Below are 21509 nucleotides of genomic sequence, written 5' to 3'. Positions count from 1 at the left end.
CTTACAACACATACATACTCCATACCCCGTATATTATTCATAAGATCTATGTAGTACTTTCCTGGCCTAGATGCACATCACTCTCAGAGACCACATCTCCATCTTCCTGTAGCCACACTCGCGGCGTGCCCACTCCAATCCGACCACCATACCCGCTGAGAGACCCTCTCATGCAAGTTGCGAGCGAATATAGTTCAATGCTGAGCCAGCCCTCAGCCACTTAAGCTGATCGGTCGACATAGTATGCTTCACCGGAATCTCAAACGTCTCGCCGGTGTGTTTGGTGACCTTGACGGTAATAGCAGCATCGGTGTTTCCTTCGAGGAGAGCAGCGAGTCCGTTAGTCTCGACAATGTCACCTGAACCGATACGTTCGTAGTCGGCCTTGTCGGCGAACCAGACGGGGAGGACACCTTGTTTCTGTGGACGAAGTGAGAATGAGTCACACGAGAGATGTGGGAGATAGGCGACGAAGACGTACTTTGAGGTTAGTTTCGTGAATACGGGCAAATGACCGGGCAATGATCATCGCGCATCCTACGTTGATTCCATGAGAAAAGCCCAATAGAAACGGGCAGATAACAGACATACCGTAGAATCGGGGTTGGAGCGCAGCATGCTCACGAGCACTTCCTTCGCCGTAGTTTTCATCGACGACGAGAGCCCATGGCTGGTTGCGTGCTTTGAAGCGCTTGGCCACTCCCGGGATCGTGTCGGCCTCGCTTTGGGAGGGACCGTGCTCGTGGTCAAATGCGATGTTCACTTCACCACCCTCGTCGTTCACGGCCTGTCACCTAGTCAATATTGTCATCGTAGCATGGAAATGATGTGACTTACAGTGATCACTAGAAAATAATTCGGATGTCAGGTCTTTGCGTGCCATGCGCGGAGTCTCCATCAGGACTTACAAAGGTTCTCGGAGATGTTCGACAAGTGACCCTTATATTTCAACCAAGGGCCCTGATCATCGAGATAGACTTCAGCCTTCGAACAATAGAGTACAAGTAAACCTCAACTCACCGCAGCCGAGATATGATCTGTCGTGCACTTTCCCCTGACCCTCATCAAAACCTTCAAGGCCGGCAACTCCAGCCCCCTCGCATTCCCGCTCTCTTCCCCAAAGTGACTGCCGAACGGCTCCAAAACCTCCAGTCTCTGCGAATCCTCCTTGATCACTACCTCCGTTTCTGGTACGGGCTCCGGGGTCGGTGTGGGGTAGTACGAGGTATCGCCTGCCATAAAGCCGGCAGCGGGAAGCTCTTGTCCTGATGGTGGGGTGAATTTGAAGGACTCGCCGGAGGGGGTGGTGATGGAATCAGTCATGGGGTTGAAGGAGAGTTTGCCCGAGAAGGACATGGCAGTGACGATGTCGGGGGAGGCGAGAAAGTTCATCGTCAGGCGGTTACCGTCGTTGCGGGACTTGAAATTACTGGATAATTGGGGAGATGAGTACCCAGGAGGCTCCATCGAGAAAGAGACATAAAATATGTACCGGTTAAACGAGGTCAGGATAGCTGGAACAGTATCGATATGAGCAAGACTTCGCCTGAGATAAGCGTGATCTACTGACCATTCTCTTCGCCCTGTTTGTCCTCACGCTTCCACTGACCGATGCAAGGTCCGCAGGCATTAGCGAGGACGGTAGCGCCGACGGATTCCAAAGCCTCAGTGACGTTGTCACGTTCAATCGTTGCTCGAATTTGCTCGGAACCTGGGGTACAGAGGAAAGGAACCTGTATTTGCATGAGCTCCACGATGGAAAGCCCATCAATATTTATTACCAACCTTGGTCGTGAGCCCTGCGGCCTTCGCCTGACGAGCGAGATCTGCTACACGAGTCTATACATCGCTGTTAGAGGAATGGGAATGGGACATGCGTCAAAGGCAGACATACCATATCCTCGTACGAGCTGTTCGTGCATGATCCGATAAGTCCGGCTGAGAGTTCATCTTTCCAGCCTTGCTCTTGAATGAAGGATCCAAACTTGGACAGAGGAGTTGCCAGATCGGGAGTGAAGGGTCCGTTGATGGTGGGTTCGAGCGTTGAAAGGTCCTGAAGATGGCTCCGACAATTAGACGTGTTTCATGGGGTAGTAGTGAGGTGGGCCATACGATTTCAATGACCTCGTCATACTCCGCACCCTCGTCTGCACTCAAGAAACCTTGAGAAGCTGCTGCGTCGGCGGCGGCGGCAACTGGGCTTCGTCCTGTGGCGTTGAGATAGGCGCGCATGTGTGGTGTGTAGGGGAAAGTGGACGTCGTTGCGCCTACTTCGGCTCCCATGTTCGCCATTGTGGCCAGACCTTCCATGTAGATATACCGTGAGCGATGAGTGAAAAAGAAGTGAGCCGAACGTGACACACAGACCTGTACATGATTGATTGAAGACACCGGGACCGAAGTATTCCAGAATTCGACCAGTGCCACCCTGTGAATGGGTTAGCCTTTACACACCGGATGATAGGTGAGAAGTGGCGCTATACCTTGACCGTGAGCTTGCCTGCCAAATGAAGGATCAAGTCCTTGGGTGTGGCCCAGCCAGTCATTTTACCGGTGAGATGAATACCTGTAATGCAGATATCAGAGGAGCTGACCACGGAAACGGGAAGGATAACCCATACCAACGACCTGTGGTGCCTTCAGCTCCCAGGGAGTACCAGTCATGGCATCGACAGCGTCGGCACCACCGACACCAATAGCCAACAAACCAAGACCACCAGCGTTCGGTGTATGCGAGTCTGAACAGGTTCATAAGCAGACACCTAGCGGTCGGAGATAGCAATCCTTACCAGTTCCCAACCTGAGACCAGCGCCACAATTGTCAACTTCAGCACTTCGCACCATGAGCGAAATGTCACTAACATGAGCATACCGGGCGCCGCGTAGTTCTCCAAGACTATTTGATGGATGATTCCAGAACCGGGTTTCCAGAACTCGATACCGTACTTCTTCCCCGCGCTCTCTAGGAAATCGAAAACCTCTCTGTTTGACTCAATGGCTCGCTGATAGGTGCAATGTTAATGCACGAGCATACGGACAGGAGGATATGCTAGTACGCACCATAAGATCAGCATCTGCTCCCACAGATGCCTGTATAAGATGGTCGCAATGGATGCTCGAAGGGACAGCCGTCCGGCCCAAACCGGCACTCATGAACTGCAAACTGGTGTGGCCCAACGCCTCAGAACGAAAAACGATGGATGGTAGGATTACACATACAGAGCCATTCTAAACGAGAGCATACGAGCGTAAGATATGGGAGTGCAATGAACATGTAGCATGTACGCACTGAGCAGAAGCATCCTGCATGGCTACTCTCTCCGGCCGTAATTGAAGATATGTCTGTCCCCTCACAATCCCATCGGTAGCACTGGCTGGGTCAAAGAGATGACTGTACAGAATTTTCTCCGCAAGAGTCAATGGACGGTCCTTGAGCAGTTTCTGGACAAGCGACAGATTTTTGATGAGTTGAGCATAGGGTGGGGTAATTGACGTGCAGTCCTTGGTCGGTGCAGACGCATGGGTGGCGAGAGACCTTGAGAGAGGTAAGGGCCTGCATTGCCTCAAGACTGACCGAGCAGCAGTGGTAGACATCGTGGACAACACCAGAGACGAGCTCCTCAACGAGCTCCACAACGTCGAGTCAAGTGCACAGAGCTAAAAATCTAAGGAGCGTGAAGTGAGCCCGATCCAAGAATTAATGTCCGATTTTCTTCTTTCGGCCCTGTCCGGCCGCGTCCAATCACAAGTCGGCGGTTTAACGGTTAGATAGAACGGTAATCTTTCGTCGCTCACGACCTCCTACGACCTCCACAAGTCTGTATCACAGATTCTCGTCTATATTTCTGTCTACCTCTGCGATGTCGACTCTTTCCCAATTTCGGAAGAATTCAGTTGTGATGATTCACTAGGAACACATTGTCACCACTACGTGCTCATGTACCCCTACTAGCTCCCCCCTCTCACAAAGAATAACCGGAACAACAGTCTATCATTATGAGAAACGCGAGGTTTAATAGACTACTCAGAATAAAAGACGATATAATACGATGAAATGCGATACGAGCGGCTGTCCATATGCCAATGAACTCATCGGCGAAACGGAAACGAACCAACGCTCGACCCGATCCAAGATGCAACTCCAACTCCATATTATGCCGGTCCTTTCAATATCAACGCCAGCCCCAACGTCCACAATTAAAATGCAAAGATAACTCGTGCGAGAACGAAACTGGACAAAGCAAGGGTCGAAAACAAATATACGGATGTATAAACAATATAAACAACGAATAACTTAGACTGGCAACAACAAGAGCTTTTGACGATTTTGCTTTTCGATTCGATTATACATTATATAGGGTAAGGATTTCGGGGGCTATGCATTTGTTTTGAAGCTTGAGGGAGAGAGAGATGCTTTGGGTTGATTAATAGGGGCCGTGGCGAGAGCCGTTGCGGATGCCGACTTCGGGTGGGGTAAGAGCAGGACCTGGCGCAAGCTGTGACTGGAGATGCTGAAGGACTCCGAGGCGTGTGACTAGAGTGGATGATTAATAGTTGAGAAAGGGAGGGAAATGTAGTAGGGAGGCTACAGGAGAGATGATACTCACTGTACTCAGCACGCGACTGATGGTCTATACCCTCATCATCAGAGTCGGCGAGAGGATCGATGTGCTCAATAGCATGCAATGCATCTATGAATTCCAAAAGAAGAGCATTTAACTACAAAAAAAACACGACATGCAAGATGAACTCACGCTCAATCGACGTCCTTTGTGGCCCATCACGATCATGCGAGAGCGTGTAACGCAGATTGGGCTCCGAGGCTCGATAGCGCGGCGTGGAGTAGCCTGACCTCGCATAGGCATGACGAGGGCTCCTGGTCTGGACGTGTTGATACTGTTGATGCGTTTGAGAGTATGAATGAAGATGGGAAGGGTTCTGCCCAGAGACAAGGCTCATGCGAGGAGGAATTTCCGCCTCGGTGGTGCGCTGCCAGGACGTGAGGCGACGTCTCTGAGAGTCCCGGTCAAATGCTGTGAATGCGTAGGTTAGGGTAGTGTAAAAAAAAAGGCTACGACACGCAAACGAGGAATGAGAGACGAACCTGCTGGCGGGTCGAAGTTGCTCATAGTCGTGTTGCGAGATAGGGAGTCTACAGGCATCGCTTCACTCATCGGCGTGAATGCTTCCCTTCCCCTCTTCCTTGTCTTCGAAGTGTCGCCAGGAACAGAGGAAGCGGAAACCTCTTTCGTCTTCCCCTTCCCTTTTCCCCTACCCCTCCCTTTGGGCACCGCATTGGGGCCAAGAGCAAGAGGTGAACTGGTTGAGCCACTCGGTCCAGCGGCTGCATTCGCGTTCTCATAGTACCAGTCCGGCTTCCTCCCCTTTCCGAGCCCTTTCTTCCCCTTTTCAGGCCCCGACGCCGGTTCCTTCTCCTTTGTTTGTTCTCCCGCCTCCGCCGGCCCATCAATATCAACAACCTCGCCACTCGCCACCGCCGCTAAGCCACTGATGCTCGCCCTAGCACTTCCACCAGCAGCACCAGCAGAACTCTTCCCAGATCCACCCTCTGCATTCTTCGCTATGAAGTTCAACCTGAACTTGTTCATCCTCGCGCCGTACTCATTCTCTTCGGGTGTGTCCACGTTCTCCGCCTCGAATTCCGCGTCATTCAATGTCACGAGCTTCGGGACCATGCCAGGATGTTGCCTTGAGTGGTCGTCGTCGAATGGGTTCGTATTAGGGTCAGCAGGGTCGGAAGTGGGAGGCCCTTGATGATAGCGATAGACGAGCCACAGGAAGGCTTGAGCGCGCGAGACGGAGGAAACGTGGATTGGGAGGAAGAAGTCGAGTAGGTCGATGTCTAGGCGACCAAAATGATCGTGTGCAACGCTCTAGATCCCGAGGGCCGATGTCCGGGGGCAAGGACAATAATTGAATGGTTGGATAAGAGTAATTTACGAGTGTGAGACAGGGGACAAGGGAAGATGACGTACGGTGAAGTTGTTGGAAAGGACGAAGAGAACGTTGACAATGCTCGAGGTCGGGATCGTGCCCTTCGCCTGCAAAGATGTTTGAGCGACGTTATAATGGAACAAAAAGCATGGAATCTGCGAACCGCGAGTGCAAGCAGGTCAGCTTGAGTAACCGGCATCCTGCCCGTCTCTGTCTTCAGGGCACAGGCCTTCAAAAGGTTCTTGATGCGAGGCGCATCCTGCAGATTCTCATCGTACCTCTGAAGTGCAGGAACAGGATGATACGTCCTCAAAGATGTCTTCATCTCCGGTAGGACTACAGCCCATCGTCAGTACACAGTGATCTGGCAGGCACCTTGCACGTACATGTCATAGTCGTATTCACCCTTCCAACATTCGCGAGCAACGATATCATTGCGAAATCCGTGCCAAACTCCGGCTTTTCCTGCAGTTTATCCTTCAATGCTCTCGAACACCTAGGAGATTGGACCAAAGCCTGAACATAGAGGTCCCGGAATGTGACCTTGGCGTCCGACTCCGAGGTCGCAAACGGGTTGATGAAGACGCGCTGGGCGTCGAAGAAGATGCTATGAAGGAAATCATATTGTATGTCACGGCGACTAAGGGCTTGCCCTTCGTCTTTCTTTATCGCGAAACTGAAGAACATAGTATTGACAGTCAGAGCCTAGCACGGCGAAGAGAGAGGTCGACATACACTCACGTCTTTTTGCGTACATGCACAGACCTTCAAACCGTACAGGTCAGTCCACGAACATCAACAACGAACAGGAGAATGCGTACGTCGAGCTCGACTTTTGAGACATGGCGAGCGGTGACTGGAAGGGGTTGGGGAAGACAACGACGGTGTCGGGGGAGGGAAGAAGGGATGATTGGTCTGGGGATGAATGTTTCACATCGTATTCGTATGCCGATTTACCCTGCTCAGCGGCTGTGACTGTAAATTATTCGACGCTTATTCGACCATCTTGACAGTCCGAACTTGGCGATTTCGGCCTTTATGACATTCCCCTCTCCGTGCCTCGTGCTCCCTCCTTGTGCCACACGGCCTTGTTCTCGTACAGACCGAACTCTGACGACCCTTCTTCCTTGTCTTTCCGTTTGAAAGCAGGGACTTGTTCGCGGGTAAATGCGCTAATTTTGATACGCGTTTCGGTCGGCATCATGCCACGATGCCTGTGCTCAGACGGCGAAACACGGCGGCTGCACTTGCGCCGCTCGACTTCCCCACCGAAATTTGGCTTCATATGGGCCACACTGGAGCCGAACCAAGGCAGTGCCTGTGATGCGCTCGCGACGGCTTTAATTTTGCTCGCGTGCTAACTCATTCTATTCTGGGTCTAGAGCCCGGTTAGCCCCTAATGAACAAGCGTGTGGCGACAAAGATGTGAAGGGAATGTCTACACAACACCAGAAGCGGTTTCTAATTTTTATGCATGGGTAGAACAATGCATGGTATGGGAACGAAACCAGCTCTCTATGGAAGGCAGAGTACCGTTGCAAGGCGATGACATGAAAAGGTTGAAAAGAGCGTCTGTTAGTTTCCCCCGAAGGGTACTCGTCTCCTGGGCCACGAAGAGGCCGACGCCGGGATAGCTGTATGAAAGCATCTCCCTTTACCAGGAGAAACCACCCAACCTCTGAAACCCGTATTATCAGGCTATCAAGAAGTCGAGTGCATTACCGAGTGATCCTGCCGCTAAAATCTATATATCAGGAATCACCCACCTCTGGGAAGCGAATCCGAGAGGCCGCTGGAAAGCGAGTAATGACGCCACATCAAATCTTCAACAACTGCCTAAAGCATCGGGAGTTATATATATCACCGAGCAATCCCTCCACTGAAGACTAAGTCAGGGATCATCCATCTCTGGGAGTCGAACCCGAGAGACCGCTATGAAGCGAATGATAATGTTCAACAGTCTACCCATCCACTCACCCTCGGAGACTGGGCCACAATGGCAACCAGAGGATGAGTGCGTGTTACTGAGTGGACTCCTTGAGGAAATCAAGGGGGAGTCCCACTCACCGCCGGGTGTGAACCCGGGAAGCCGCTCGTCAGCGAGTAACGACACCGTGCATGCCGACACGGTGCCCTAAGATGTGATTCTTCGGAACCTGATGCGCCCCCAGAACCCAAGTAGCCCCCAGAACCCAAGTCCTGTTGAAGTCAGCGTCGATGATGATGAAGGGAGGGGGTGATATCACTCACTTGATGGAGGCGTAAGCCATCCTGCTTACTCTGAAGACCGAGCGACCAGCGCCCTCTCCCTACTAAGTCTTAACCCCATCCACTTCTCATACCCACCACACCCGTTCCTCACGCCTCATCTGACCATCGCTACGAGTCGACAACCTCGAGACCTCTCCGCGCCCCGCAACCACCTCACCCATACGACCAGCAGCCGCGAACACATCTATCCGCTGAACCTCCGGACAAACCCCTTCTTCCTCCTCAAAAGCAAACCACGACTCTAGCACCCTCGTCCCTTCCACGCCACCCTCAACCGAGACTGCATCCTTCCCGAAAAGATCGAACTCTACCCTCTCCTTCTCCTGAACAGAATCAGCGGACCTCACGGAAGCCTGCGAAGCCTTCCTCTCCATCGTGAGCCTTCCTGTATACCATCGCCAGTTGATGTCAGTAAACCAGCTAACCCAACACTATACTTAGATAGAAGAAACCGACGTACCGACAAACCCTCGAACACTGGCGCCAACTTTATCGGACACCTTGCGGGGAACAAGGGAAATGGAAGCAGAGGTGTGTTTAGAGAACATTGTGTATGATCAAATGCAGGGGTTGAGTGCAAAGATATATGAAAGTATGAAGATGTATGGTAAAAGGTAATGTGGGATAGGTGAGGAAAAGATCCAGCATGGAGGCAGGTTCTTATATGGATAACAGTTCTCCAGCTGAGACCAAGCGGAATGTGTCCCAGCAGTCCTCGGAGGTTAGCATGGAAGGGCGGGAGTCTTCGATCATGGTCAGGGTGACTGCAGTCACTAGAACTGAGACAGAGGCAAGTCCTGCGGCGAGGTTCCGATCGAAGTTCAGAGAATGCCGCGAACATGTCTCGGGACACCGCTTAAAGCAGGGAAGGAATCAAGATGTTGATTGTCAGCTGCAGAGGAATATAACAGACAATATAGATGATTCCTGGAGACAATGATCAGAAAGATTCCTGTTTCTTCTTGAGGTTCACGACATCTCACGGCGACAGGGCGCTGATATTTATGGATACAAATATCTATAGAAGAGGTGAGCGCATCTCACATGCGAGAGAAACAGAAGAACGCACCAGCGGTCCTCGATCTGGACAGATAAACACAGGAAACGGGAGCAAGGAAACGGGACTTGGCCGCGGGACTATAGGCGAGGGGGTGGCGCGCCACACAGCTCGCTCATCCCAATTGATCCGAGATTTCAGCAAGAGTGCCTGCGCCACTAGCGGCGCAAAATAAATAGCTGCCTGTTTGATAGAATAAATACACACAAAGAGACGATAATTGTGTGTTCCCCAAGTTATTGAGAGATGATGCCCCGGAACCGAAACCCGAGACTTTGTGTATGCAGAGAGAGAAACATTGAGAGCGGAACGGAAAGCAGAGAGCGCGAAAGCGATGATGTGGATATACTTAGGTAGGTATGAGCTGATGTATGTATGGCACAGATGAGATGTGTGAGCGTGTCTTCGAGCAATGTTACACTGCGTTTCTACAATTGAGACGGGTTCTTGATGGTATGCTGGAAGGTAATGACGGCCCAGGGGGTGGTGGGCCTCAAGGCGACGAGCGAGGGGCACAAATGGTCCTCTCATCCAGAGTGCGGAGAGTAGTTGTAGCCATTTAGATGGGCGGGCTGTAGACGAATAGTGTCGAGAACAAGAAGGCGTCGTTCTGCACGAGACCATACAGATATCGCAATGAGCGTTCGAGAACGGCGTTGTATAAGAGAAGGTGGCTGGAATCGTACGTAAATCCACGCGGACGTACTCGTCCAACTCCTCTTCGTCGGAGTCGATAAGGGGGTGCGCTGTCAATGCTCGATTGCATGCCTCTATGAGTGCAGAGTCGGTCAGGTGTCATCAATCGAGCGGTCGGAAAACGCGCGAGAACGACTGACGCTCAACCATAGAACGCTGTCGGATGTACTCGGGTGGTAAGCCGTATTGTCTAGCATGATTTTCTGAAGAAGCGGTATTAGATGGAAAACGGCATGGTCTTGTGAAAAAAAGGGGATCGTACCACCAACGATAGGGTATGTCTTGGTCTCGTCCGGAGGTACAGGTTCTCCAGCCGGTATATAGTGATGGAAGGTTGTGCTGGCCGCGCTCCGCGTATAATACTGTTGGCTAATACGATGCTTCTTCGCCGGTTGTGGTTCGACGTCGACCCCCATCATGACTCTACTATGTGGGTCCTGGGGTGCCAAGCTCGTAGACCTTCTGGCACGAGAACCTCCAGCAGGCGCACTTCCTCCTGCACTTGCGTGATTACCACTACTTCCGCCGTGGTGCCCGTTTCCACCACCTTTTCCCTTCTTCTCAGGATCTACCCCAGACACAAGATCTTGTAAGAATTGGCTCCTCTGAGCCGCCATCTTTCGCCCCCATTCGATTTCTTCCGGAGGGTCAATGTTCTCGGCCTGTTGCTGTTCTGGAGATAACCGTTCGAGCCAAGGAACTTTCCCAAGATGCGTTTTGGCGTATTCGTCAGCGAAAGGATTGGGTATGGCACCAGATTCATGATAGTGGAAGATGGTCCAGAGGAAAGCTCGGGCACGGGCAGCGGAGGAGATGTTGATGGGGAGAAAGAGGTCGACGAACTCGACCGGAGGGTCAAAGTGGGTAGGAGAGAGTGCCTGCGAGCGTAAAGGTATCGGTAAAAATGAGTAGGTGGTTGGCATGAAGACATGGTTGAAGGTGCCTACGGTCGAGTAATTGGTCAAGACGAAGATCAGATTGACGACGCTGGTGGGGGGTATCATCGTCTTTTTCTGTGGGGATTCTGAGTGAGCTCGAGACAAAACAACTGAGTTTTGATTTGTTTCTTACCCGAGACAGGATATCAGTTGGGTTAGACGGAGGAGGAGGTCCTTTCTGCTCTTGCGGTAACAACGCTGCCTTCAAGCAGTTCTTGATTCTGGGTGCGTCTTGGACGTTCCCGTCCGTCTTCTGAAGGGACGGTACAGGATGGTAGCTCCTCAATGCAGTTTTCATCTCCGGAAAAACTGTCCATAGCGGGAGAGAAATCGTATCAAGAGTCAGGCGGGGTGAGGCAAGTTATATCGGATGGACGAGCAGAGGGTCTGAGTACGCACATGCCATAGTCGTGTTGATCCTGCCAACGTTCGTCAGCAATGAGATCTTCGCAAACTCTATAGCGAATGCCGGCGTCTCAGTCATCTTATCCCGCATGATCTTCGAGCATTTCGTCGAGTTGTACAGCGCGCTGACATAAAGATCGCAAAAGTTAACATTCGTCGGCGGCTTCCCTGGCGTTTCGTCCGTGAACACCCTGGTCTGGTCCGAGAAGATGTAGTTGAGGAGGTCGTACTGAACGTCCTCCCGGGTTAGCGTCCTGGGTCAAAGTGGTCGACCGTTCAGCTTCGATCCTCTAACCATACAAAAGGACGAAGAGATTGAGGGAACGAACTCGGAGTCACCCCGCTTGATTGCCAGGGTTTTGCGAGAGACATATTGCGGTCTATGAAGAGTAGTTATGCACGCATGCCCACAAGGTGTAAGCGAAACGCAGCCGCAAGGGAGGCGTCAGAACGAAGCCATCTGCTGAACATACTGAGAGCTCTGTGCATACGCTTGTCGCTCCATGAATAGCGCGGTTCTTCAAGCCAGCAAGTACTTAGTACCGTAGCAGTGCCAAAAAGTCGCCAGTTCAAACAGAGAAAGCGACGGCAGTAGACGACATCGGTCCACCCAAGGTCTTATATGTACAGCGAAGAGAGGCGATGTCGATGATGAGGAGCAGAAACATGGGCACGAGGCCGCAAGGAAGCACTGCTGGTCCGAACACGAGGCAGGCAGGCGGTGTTAGCCCATTGTCTCGATAGCGTTGTGTAGAAACCGGATTGTCAAATGTTATTCTCACGTGCAAAGCGTGGATAGTCTCGTCCTTCGCACGCACTAGCATTTTGGGAACAGGTACTAGCGAAGTCCCGATAGCCTCAGCACGACACTACAGCAGACCACACAGAGAACCTCGCCATCAATGCTCCAGGTTGGCCAGAAGATTTTCGGGCGAAGTCGACTTCAGGCCTCCAATTGTGACCTGCGCCGATGTGACCCTTCTAGTTAGCAGTCTCATTAAGTAGAACAGGGCGCTCAAACTTGTCGCCCCATGGGTAGGTAGAAAATTCATCCACGCCCAACTTTGTTCGCGGACGGGAAATGAGCCCACGGAAGCAGATGTTTGTTGATGCCGACCGCAAATAAGCGGCTGATGTTGATGTCGAGAAAGGCAGGTTTATTGGGTGACCGCGTAACGCAGCCTCGGGTGTCAAGCAGATTGGTCGTACGTGGACCAATTGAGAGATAGAGAGAGGGAAAACAGAGATCGAATTGAATTATACCGAGACTCAAGGACCGGAGAACACGATCAGCTGCAGCGAAGAAAAGAAGGTGGTGAATCACTGGATGGGTGGGTAGGTGGCGAAGTCGCTTGTAACTAACAAACAAACAAATGACAGATTCAGCTATGTAGAACAACGATAACGAAGGGAAGAGGAAGCGCAAGGGCGCGGACAGAGAAGGGGAATAAAGAAGAGAAAAGAGAGGGAGCGAGGAAGAGAGGAGAAACGACGGTGTGACCAAAGGAAGGGGGAAGAAGGTAGAAATCGATGACGAAACAAATACAGACTGGGTCGGGACGAGACAAGTGAGTTTTGAAAGCTAGGAAGGGAACCGGATGTAGACGAACACATGTAAGATGGAAAAGGGAAAATGCGACTCCAACGACGGGAAAAGTGTGTAAGCCTTCGAATGGTGAATGGTTCCGCGATAAAAAAGAAATAAGTAGGTTACGGCACACTAGAGACTAGAGAGTGGTGGATGACGGGTTGGCTGTAATATAGGAAGGCGGTCAAAACCACATAACAAATGGGTATCTCACATATCTAAATGAACAAGGGTAATTGGGAACGAAAAGAACACAACGATTATATTCACTAATAGTCCTCTGCTACCAAACACAAGCGTCAGCACTCAATCTCTTCGAATTAGACTCGAACTCGAAAGGATACTCACCATCCACCCAGAAATCCCTCACACACTCCAACACTTCAACGACGACTCCACTCCTATACATCAAACCATGCTCCGCCCCCTTCACAACTTTGACCACACACCTCTCCTCCCCCATATGCTTCTCCATCCACCTCACAGCATGCTCCGCGATCTTCTCATCTCTATCGCCATACCACACCCTCACCTTATGCGGATAATTTCCGTACGAGAAGCCCCAGGGCAGGTTATCGTGGTTCAAGATCTGTAATAAATCACCATGCGTGCCTTTGGAGGACTCGGCGTGCGAGGCAACGATGAGAGCGTTGCCGAGGGCAGCTTGGTAGGACGACGTGGCGGCGATACCAGAGGAAGGAGACGTGACAGTGCTCGTCCCCGGCGAGTTCGACGACATTACCGATGGCGCGGGTGGCGAACGTGCTGCATGGGCAGCGAACGAAGCACTAGCTTGACTGGACCCACCAGGCCCAGTAGAAACTGATCTCCTCCCACCCGCTCGTCGGTTCGCCTGATGTGATTGTTGCTCCTGCATCTGCTCCAGCCGATCTAGATCCGATGGGCTCATCCAATCCAACGCAGATTCGAATCCGCCACCAATGGGGTTCGGTAAAGACGGAGGTGGTGTGATCGATTTCTTCGGTGGAACCGAAAGAGACCCAGACGGCGTACTCGAGTTCGATGAACCCCTTCCTTTCAACGAGCTCATCGACCTCAAAGCCTTCAGCCTCCTCCCACCAGGTCCCGGACCATTAGTCGGCAGTGCTGACGTAGATCCCCGAGTAGGTGTGTAATCAGGCGTCGACTGGGGACTCGGCGTCTGGTTGTGCTGTGGCGAATGCGAGTGTAACGAGCCAGACCTCAATCGTCCCAAGAAACCTCGCGAAGTCTTCCGCTTGAACGCTGCTGGCGGCGCCTGTTGTTCCGCCGGCTGTGGAGGAGACTTCAGCGCTCCTTTAGCGCTAATTGTACTCATACTATCAAACCTCCCATCGAAGTCCCTCAAGTCATCATAATCACTGAACACGCTTGACCCACCCAAGCTCGGCCTCGACTGTATCTGCGACACGCCCACGCCATTCGGGTGACCAGCTGGTCCAATGGCCGTGCTTGGCCTCTCCTCGCCGCGTCGATGGCTTCTTGGTAGTGTGGCCCGTGACGCGGGCGTTCGTGAGGGGGACGAGACGGACGTGGAGGTGGATGTCGACTTGGGAGCGTAGGAGGTCGTTTTTGGGACGTAACCGATGCCTTCGTATGCGATGGTTGGAGGCTTGCCAAGCATCCATGCTTGAATCTTCCATTCTGCTGCCTGGGCCGTCTTGAGAATCCCGGTAGGTACGTATTTGAGCCATTTGTAGCCGGCCCCTGAGTAGTACAGTCAGCATTCCTTGTACTCCGATTGCCAACAAATGTGTGTATTCGGAAAACTCACCACTTCCAACCCACGGCGCGAGCAACAGAACGTCACCCCGTACACGCTCCGGGACCTTGTTGGCGAACGCGAGTGCATAAGGCGCGCCGGCCGAGTGGGCCATAACACTGCATACGTCGATATGGAGCTGATCGAGCACCTCTTCGACGACGGTCGACCATTCCGGGATACCTCGTGCGGATTTCGACCTGGGCACGTCTGTACGGCCGATTCCCCACCTACAAAGAGGTAAATACAGTCCTGTTAGTATCGGAATCAATATGCACGGAATGTCAGCTTGCTCGGTGGCAAGCGTGGCGAGGTCGCTGGAAAAGAAGGACTAAAATTAGATGAACTGCTGTACGGACCTGTCGATAGTGATAAGCCGAATCCCCAAACACTCCGCCATCTCATCATACAATCCCATCACGTATCGCACCCCTCCCAGTCCCAAAAACACAACCACAGGATAACCCGTCGGACTTCCCAAATCGCTCAAACTGACCGTCAACGGCTGGTCCGGACTTGCATGTGGCGACCTTGTCAACTTCAACAGCGTCGTGAGCCTTGCAGAATGAAGATATTGCGCGATAGCCTGCGACTGAGTAGGAGCTCGGGTAGAAGGTAAATCGAGGGGAGTGAATGGAATGCTATGATCGCCGCCGGAGTCCATTTCGGCTGGTGAAGAGTGGAACGATTTCGCTCGGCCCATAGCATCGGACGTAGGTGACGCGAGTCCGAGGCTGTACGCGCCGTCCGAGACAGTGGAGTTGCGATAATTGTTGACCGGAGCTGTGAGAGTGGACGTGAAAAGATTGTCGTCTGTTGGTGATTGAATGAGAGGAGATGCTTTCTGGTTTTGGAATGTTCGCCGGACTTCGTCTGTGATACTGTCCACGGACGAACGAGAAAGTAGTTCGGCTTCTTCTGCGGCGGACAGAGGTTCGGGTTCAGATTCTGGTTCTTCACGGAGTGGTGTTTGGTGGTGGTAGTTGCTGCTGCTGCCGCCACCGATGCTGTAGTCATCTGCAGTAGTAGGTCGGCGAGAGTTTGAGGGACGAGAACGAACGAGTTGTTCTGGAGGAGCGTGGGCTCGAATGATCTCGGAGATGGAAGGGGCGACGTTGCGTGAGCTCGTCGTCTTAATGGAGGGTGTCGGAGAGCCATGACTATAGGGCTCATCAATGGAAGACGCCTGCAAGGAGTTAACAGTAATAGTAGAACTCGAGGCCTTTCGCGCGCCGGAAAGGTCGGGACGTAATGAGGAGGCTGAGGGAGGATCGGAAAGGCGAGTACGCTGTTTGGAAGGTTTCTTTCGTGGCATGCCTCCGCCAAGTTGTATTCCGGGTGGAGGGGTGGGAAGAGGAGGTTGATAGAGTGGGTGGAACCGTTCCCTCTCCGCCTTTTTCCGTGCAGCTCTCGATGAAGACATACCTCCGGTGCCCATGAAAAAATCATCCGTTCCAAAGTCATTCATCCCATCTACCAACGCGTCCATCGTCTCGACTCCTGGAACCGGTGCGGCTACCACGACAGGGTAAGGATCAACGGATATTCGGGGCATAAGGAAGTCAATCGGTGTTTGTGGCGGCGTTTCGATTTGGGTAGTTTGCGAAGACGAGCCAGACGTCCGGAAGAACGAGAGCTCTGGGTGATCTCTTCGGTTATGCCGGTGGCCCTGGCCAGGAGAGTTGCTGATTCCATGTTGGTACAGATGTGAGTGAGACGGGGAAGTGGGCGAAACGCGGCGAGAGTTGTCGAAGAAGTCGTGGTGGTGAGGGGAGCGAGGAGTGGATTCTATTGCATGGAAGTCGAACGAGCTCTCGTCATCTTCTTGGTCTGATTCGTCCCGATAGCTGCCTTGACCGCGTTTGTTCATGGGCGACATGCTCGGAAAGACCAGAGGTTCAGCTTCACCACTGCGCTTGGGAAACGGTATTCCACCTCCCGAAGGGTTATTATTTCTAGTCTGAGGACTTGGGTTGATATTCGTATTGGAATCGGCGCGTGGGCTTGTGCGTGGCGAGCGTCGAGGGTAGCGATCGAAGTAGGACTGACCGCGACCGTTACCGTCTGCCGTGGGGGTCGCGACGAGAGAAGAGGTGATATTCGACGAGGAACGGCGGCGGAAGGAAGCCGAGGGGGCTGTCGGCATCGTCGGTTATCTTCCCAGCGGTCGACGGAATATTCGGTACAGGGCGGGGTAGATCGAATGAACGTCAAAGGTTGAAGGGAACGTCGTCGACGGGGACGCTGCGTCCGTCTGTGGGTGCAGAAAAGAGGGTGGGCTCGTCGCGTACGACGATGAGCAGGAGCTTATCCAACCGCGCTGCAGGCCATCCCCGGAATGAACACCGTCTTTTGTCTGCCGCCAATTTCGGCATCTCCTGTCCTCCGGTCACAATTCATTCTTCGGCTACATCTCTCTAATCAGATGCGCCTCCTCCCCGTCGACCCGACTCACTCTATTTGCCTTTGGATTGCCTTCTCGTCAATCCTTTCTGTCCATCATTCTTCGTGTTTTTTTAGGCGACATTTCTCCAAGGGGACTCGTTGTGCGGCGCTACCTATCTAGGCACTCCTTTGATTAATTACGGAACCGAACCCGGACTTCGCCAGCCGCGTGATATCAGAACCGTTGTGCACCGCTTTGAACCCCACGTTCTTGAACTGCTAATTGTTCGACACTTCGTGACAAACCTTTGTTAGCATCTAGAGCGCAACTATCCTTGAGCTGCTACGGTGCGTAGCAGTGCTGTATAGATCGAATCATATTCAAGGTTTTCACCAGCGAAGAAAAAGGTTTAGTCTCATACCAGCCCGTCAGCGCTACTACTACCCTGACAGGGAACCCGTCACTGGTTTGAGGCTAGAAAAAAAGCATGGAGTTCGAGAGACAACAGGAGACAGTCATTCATGGATGTTGCCAGGTGCACCGCAGTTATATGCGCCTAAAGCTTCAATTTTGCACCATCTGCTTGCCTTGCTGAGCAGCCGCTGAGCTGTCGTTCATCCTCGTGTACTCATGTGCGATCGATGGCTCGCTTCACCGTCCGACCCCACAGACGCAGCGCGTTTATTCGATGCCCATGAGGAAAGGTCGATGTATCGTCGTCATCGTTTGGTGCGGGCATCACATACAGTACGACACGTACGTCCAGCGTGCTGCTTGAGCATCTCCGCACCCACTCCGACGTCCTGGATTGCTCACAGAGTCCTAGATCGCATCTTTAGTAACGGGCCAGTGAGCATCAAGGTCTCTAGTCTAACCCACTGGCTCTATCCTTCACCGGAAACACAGCTCTCAATTTTGCCTTTGTGTGGGTGCGGTGCGATATCTGGCCAGGAAATGGTGCAGGCGCCTTGGGCCTACTGAAATGCTACCCACAGTGGGAGGTTTCTTACAATTTTGCTTCATATGTCTTCCCGTAATGAACCCAATGCGTCAGTCGTACAGCTATGGTTTCATCTCTCGACGATCGATCCTCACGAACATCGCCTGGTGATGACTCCCCACCTCATCTCACACACGGAGGCTTTACTTATAGTCGCATGGCCCTATAACCGTCAGCACGGACAACATCCTCGACATACCCCTTCTCCATGGCTGAGCTTGTCGTACTTACCACCGTCACCAGCACTGTCCGTACTCAACCCAGCTTGGAATTCCCTGAAAGCTGCCTACATTGCCTATCAAGGTGTGAAGCACCGGCGCGCACAACTGGGTTTCCTCTTCGAACGGTGCCAACATTTGCTGATCAAGCTAGATCCGTTGTTGAGAGACGATCTATTTAATATGGCGAGGTGGGTGCATTTTCATCTATTCGTGGGTATGACCGTCATGAGTGGATCACTGACGAACCGCAACTGGTGCAGTGCCATACAGAGAATTTGCGATCTTGTGGTGAAAAACCAGCAACAAGGGTTCGCTTGGTGTTTGATACACAGCGGGAATATCGACAAGGATATCGAAAACGGCGGGGCTGCTCTAAGCTACGAATTTACTCGTTTCAACGTTCGTCTTCGCTTTACCTCCAACCGGTCCACCGCTTATATCATTACTACTACTGGAAACAGATAGTCGCGCACGTCGACAGTGCAGACCTCCAGACCAAGCTAGCCGAAGCAAGGGAACAGGACCAAACAGAGCTATCTCGAAAACTGAAAGAGCTAACACGCAACGATTACAAGATATTGGCTGCCTTGGAGGACGGAGATGGCCAATACAGACGAATGGAAGAACTCCTCGTTGGCCTGTCAAAGGCACCTGTGTCTTCACACTGGACTCCCATCGGCTTTCTGACCAAACACAATCCACGTGTCTGATCCAGTACCTCTTCGAGCTGGGCCATCGAGGCTCAACTGCAGAAGAAATTTTTATTCGCGCTACAGTACCTGCGTTGCAGAGACTATCTGACCTCGACGGCGCTCGACAACTTGACATACAGCCGTGGATGCTTACGAGTCTGGAGGTCATTGTACATCAGGACGAAACGTCAGGCGAGGTTTGTTTGGGAAATGCCACCGTGGGGAATGAGACGGCAGGGTAAAATAATCGCCTTTCTGCACGAGAGGACGACACTGAGCTTTATTCTTAGACCGTCGCGGTGAAGCAAATGTATATCGAGGATTCTCAAGTTTTGAGCGAGAAGCAGAGACGTGTAGGTTACTTCTACCCATGGTTATCTTTGCTCTTGTCTAAATCATTTGGCACGCTTTCTTGTCAGAGGTGAAGGTCTGGTAGGTATTTTTTGGTACAAATTCGGCTTTACAGTCCGCTCAAAATCATATGTTAGGACGCGGCTATTACATCCTCACGTCTTACAATTCTATGGAGCATGTGTCGAGGCAGAGAAGCTTGAGTGTCTGGCACTAACACTAAATGTGGAACGTAGCCGTTTATCGTCAGCCGATACTGCAAGTTCGAGAACGTCTGCGATTATCTTCGATCGTTTCCTGAGGCTTGCCGTCTTTCCTGGTATGGCTCTGAAGTCTTTTCCATGCTTGTGATCTACCTCTAACCTTGTTGCCTAGCTTGACGATATCGCTTCTGGAATGACTTACTTACACCGGAAGAACATCGTTCATGGCGACCTCAAAGGTGTAAGCACGATCGCCTTCCCTTCTGATACACTTCTTTGCTTCTACATCTGAACTCTGAAAGGCCTGCGATAGGTGAACATCCTTGTTGGAAGTGACCATCACGCCCTCCTGTCCGACTTCGGTATATCAAAACTCGTAGGCGAAAACAACCTTACCCCTCACAGTGCCGCATCGCCGTCACCGGAATGTTTTGGCGGTTCAAAAGCAACGACAGCCTCAGACGTATATAGTTTCACAATGACGGGATGGGAGGTTCGTTGATGATCTACTTCTGGACGTTAGGCACTATCTGAACTGCTTGAAGATCTTCAGTGGGGAGGTACCGTTCTCCGAGTCCAGCGAACGCGTTGCTGTGTGGATCGTTTCCCAGGGGCATCGTCCTCCTCGCCCTGTCAGGCTCAGCAACAACGAGCTCAAACCCATCTGGACGCTTATCCAGTCATGCTGGGACGCCAATCCGAAGTGCAGGCCTCGCTTCGCGCAGATCAAGTCGACGCTGCAGGATGTGGTCTCGATAACATCTGGTCAGTGATAAACACGCTCGTTCACCAGAGTTCCTGACGTCTGAATTGGCTGGTTTTCCTTGGAATTCTCTGCTGTCTGTTCGAAAACATGGACATCCCGCTCCGGCCGCATGTTCTGACGACCTTCACCGGGAGTCAGACAAAGAAACGATGGCGATGTGCCCTCCGCCACTTCCCGACGCCTTGCACCAGCCAGACCATGCGTTGATCAAAGCACACGCAGTGTTGCGCGAAGGCCGTTACGGAGATGCGGCGACATTCTTGGAAGAGGTCGTCTCATCGTGGGCAAGAGTTCTCGGTGAGAATCACCTCGATACGCTGGCGAACAAACACCTCTTAGGCCTCGTCTACTACACCCTCGGGCGTCATGCCCAAGCGGTGACCTTGTTCGAAGACGTCGCTGTTTCGCGGAAGAGAGTGCTAGGCGACGAACATCTCGATACCCTCGAGAGTTGTCATCTGCTTTCTGTTATCTACTTCGAGCTTTCGCGCTATAGTGAGCTTGCCAAAGCATTGGAGAAGGTGGTGGTGGCGCGGCGGGAAGCGCTGGGTAGCGAGCATGTTTATACTCTGGCGAGTAGACATCTCCTTGCACAGACGTATTGCGAGCTTGGAGAGCATACCAAGTCCACTATCTTATCGGCGGCGGTCCTCGCATCGAGGAAAAGGGTGCTCGGGAACGATCATGTCGATACGCTGAAGAGCAAGGATCTACTTGCTCTGACGTATCTGAAGACCGGGAAGGCCTATCCATGGGCAGCAGTTTTGCTCGAAGAGGTTGCGAGTTCGCAGTCCCGGGCTCTGGGAGAGGGACACGTTGACAAGTTGACCAGCGAGCATCGTCTCGCTGAAGCCTATCACCACACGGGGGAGAATGCCGAAGCAGCCGCGCTGCTTAAAGGCGTTGCAGAGAAGAGAGAAAGGTTTCTGGGCTCACGCCATAGCGACACGCTAGAGAGCCAGCATCTCCTGGCCACCATCTATCTCGCGCTCAAACAATATGTTGACGCAAGCACAATATTGGAACGAGTCGTTCAAGCGAGGGGAGAGCTTCTCGGGATCAACAATGTCGATACGTTGTCGAGCATGCGCAGTTTGGCGCATGCGTACCACTAACTGGGTAGAACGGCAAAGGCAGCCAGATTATTTGAAGATGTGGTTGGCGGTAGGAGGGAGGTGCTTGGAGCAAATTCACCGGATACATTAACCAGCCTGAATT

General features: G+C 52.2%; 6 protein-coding genes across 6 annotated transcripts; 2 read left to right on the top strand and 4 right to left on the bottom strand.

Moving 5' to 3' along the window:
- Positions 1-168: 168 nt before the first annotated feature.
- On the bottom strand, positions 169-3594 carry STEHIDRAFT_62965 (aconitate hydratase; the record flags this gene model as incomplete). Its single annotated transcript, XM_007307204.1, has 18 exons — positions 169-420; positions 482-537; positions 592-787; positions 838-845; positions 909-960; positions 1021-1429; positions 1493-1514; positions 1571-1748; positions 1786-1839; positions 1895-2053; positions 2113-2303; positions 2368-2428; positions 2484-2566; positions 2622-2738; positions 2790-2800; positions 2863-3002; positions 3061-3180; positions 3286-3594. The coding sequence occupies 18 exons, from the start codon at positions 3592-3594 to the stop codon at positions 169-171; spliced, it is 2418 nt and encodes an 805-aa protein (XP_007307266.1).
- Positions 3595-3977: 383 nt separating this feature from the next.
- STEHIDRAFT_148916 (uncharacterized protein) lies at positions 3978-6712 on the bottom strand (the record flags this gene model as incomplete). Its single annotated transcript, XM_007307435.1, has 8 exons — positions 3978-4534; positions 4608-4691; positions 4755-5033; positions 5105-5894; positions 5997-6062; positions 6119-6291; positions 6342-6631; positions 6693-6712. The coding sequence occupies 8 exons, from the start codon at positions 6710-6712 to the stop codon at positions 4425-4427; spliced, it is 1812 nt and encodes a 603-aa protein (XP_007307497.1). The 3' UTR covers positions 3978-4424.
- Positions 6713-9587: 2875 nt separating this feature from the next.
- On the bottom strand, positions 9588-11963 carry STEHIDRAFT_123803 (uncharacterized protein). Its single transcript, XM_007307434.1, has 9 exons — positions 11796-11963; positions 11652-11702; positions 11317-11576; positions 11051-11226; positions 10927-10992; positions 10242-10857; positions 10120-10182; positions 9970-10053; positions 9588-9893 (listed from the first exon to the last, which is right to left on the bottom strand). Exons 1-9 carry the CDS (start codon positions 11825-11827, stop codon positions 9811-9813), a joined length of 1431 nt encoding a protein of 476 aa, XP_007307496.1. The 5' UTR covers positions 11828-11963; the 3' UTR covers positions 9588-9810.
- Positions 11964-12468: 505 nt separating this feature from the next.
- STEHIDRAFT_83423 (uncharacterized protein) lies at positions 12469-16978 on the bottom strand. The gene is made up of 4 exons (XM_007307433.1): positions 15032-16978; positions 14685-14902; positions 13259-14617; positions 12469-13193 (listed from the first exon to the last, which is right to left on the bottom strand). The coding sequence occupies exons 1-4, from the start codon at positions 16816-16818 to the stop codon at positions 13180-13182; spliced, it is 3378 nt and encodes a 1125-aa protein (XP_007307495.1). The 5' UTR covers positions 16819-16978; the 3' UTR covers positions 12469-13179.
- Positions 16979-19697: 2719 nt separating this feature from the next.
- STEHIDRAFT_62904 (v-abl) lies at positions 19698-20027 on the top strand (the record flags this gene model as incomplete). Its single annotated transcript, XM_007307194.1, has 2 exons — positions 19698-19766; positions 19839-20027. Coding segments are annotated over 2 exons (258 nt in total), but the record flags the coding sequence as incomplete, so codon positions are not given.
- Positions 20028-20446: 419 nt separating this feature from the next.
- On the top strand, positions 20447-21406 carry STEHIDRAFT_63396 (uncharacterized protein; the record flags this gene model as incomplete). Its single annotated transcript, XM_007307246.1, has 1 exon — positions 20447-21406. One exon carries the CDS (start codon positions 20447-20449, stop codon positions 21404-21406), a length of 960 nt encoding a protein of 319 aa, XP_007307308.1.
- Between the last annotated feature and the right edge of the window lie 103 nt (positions 21407-21509).

The sequence above is a fragment of the Stereum hirsutum genome (assembly GCF_000264905.1).
Source record: "Stereum hirsutum FP-91666 SS1 unplaced genomic scaffold STEHIscaffold_13, whole genome shotgun sequence".
NCBI classification, from domain to species: Eukaryota; Fungi; Basidiomycota; class Agaricomycetes; order Russulales; family Stereaceae; genus Stereum; species Stereum hirsutum.
This window is presented reverse-complemented; position numbering and strand designations above follow the sequence as displayed.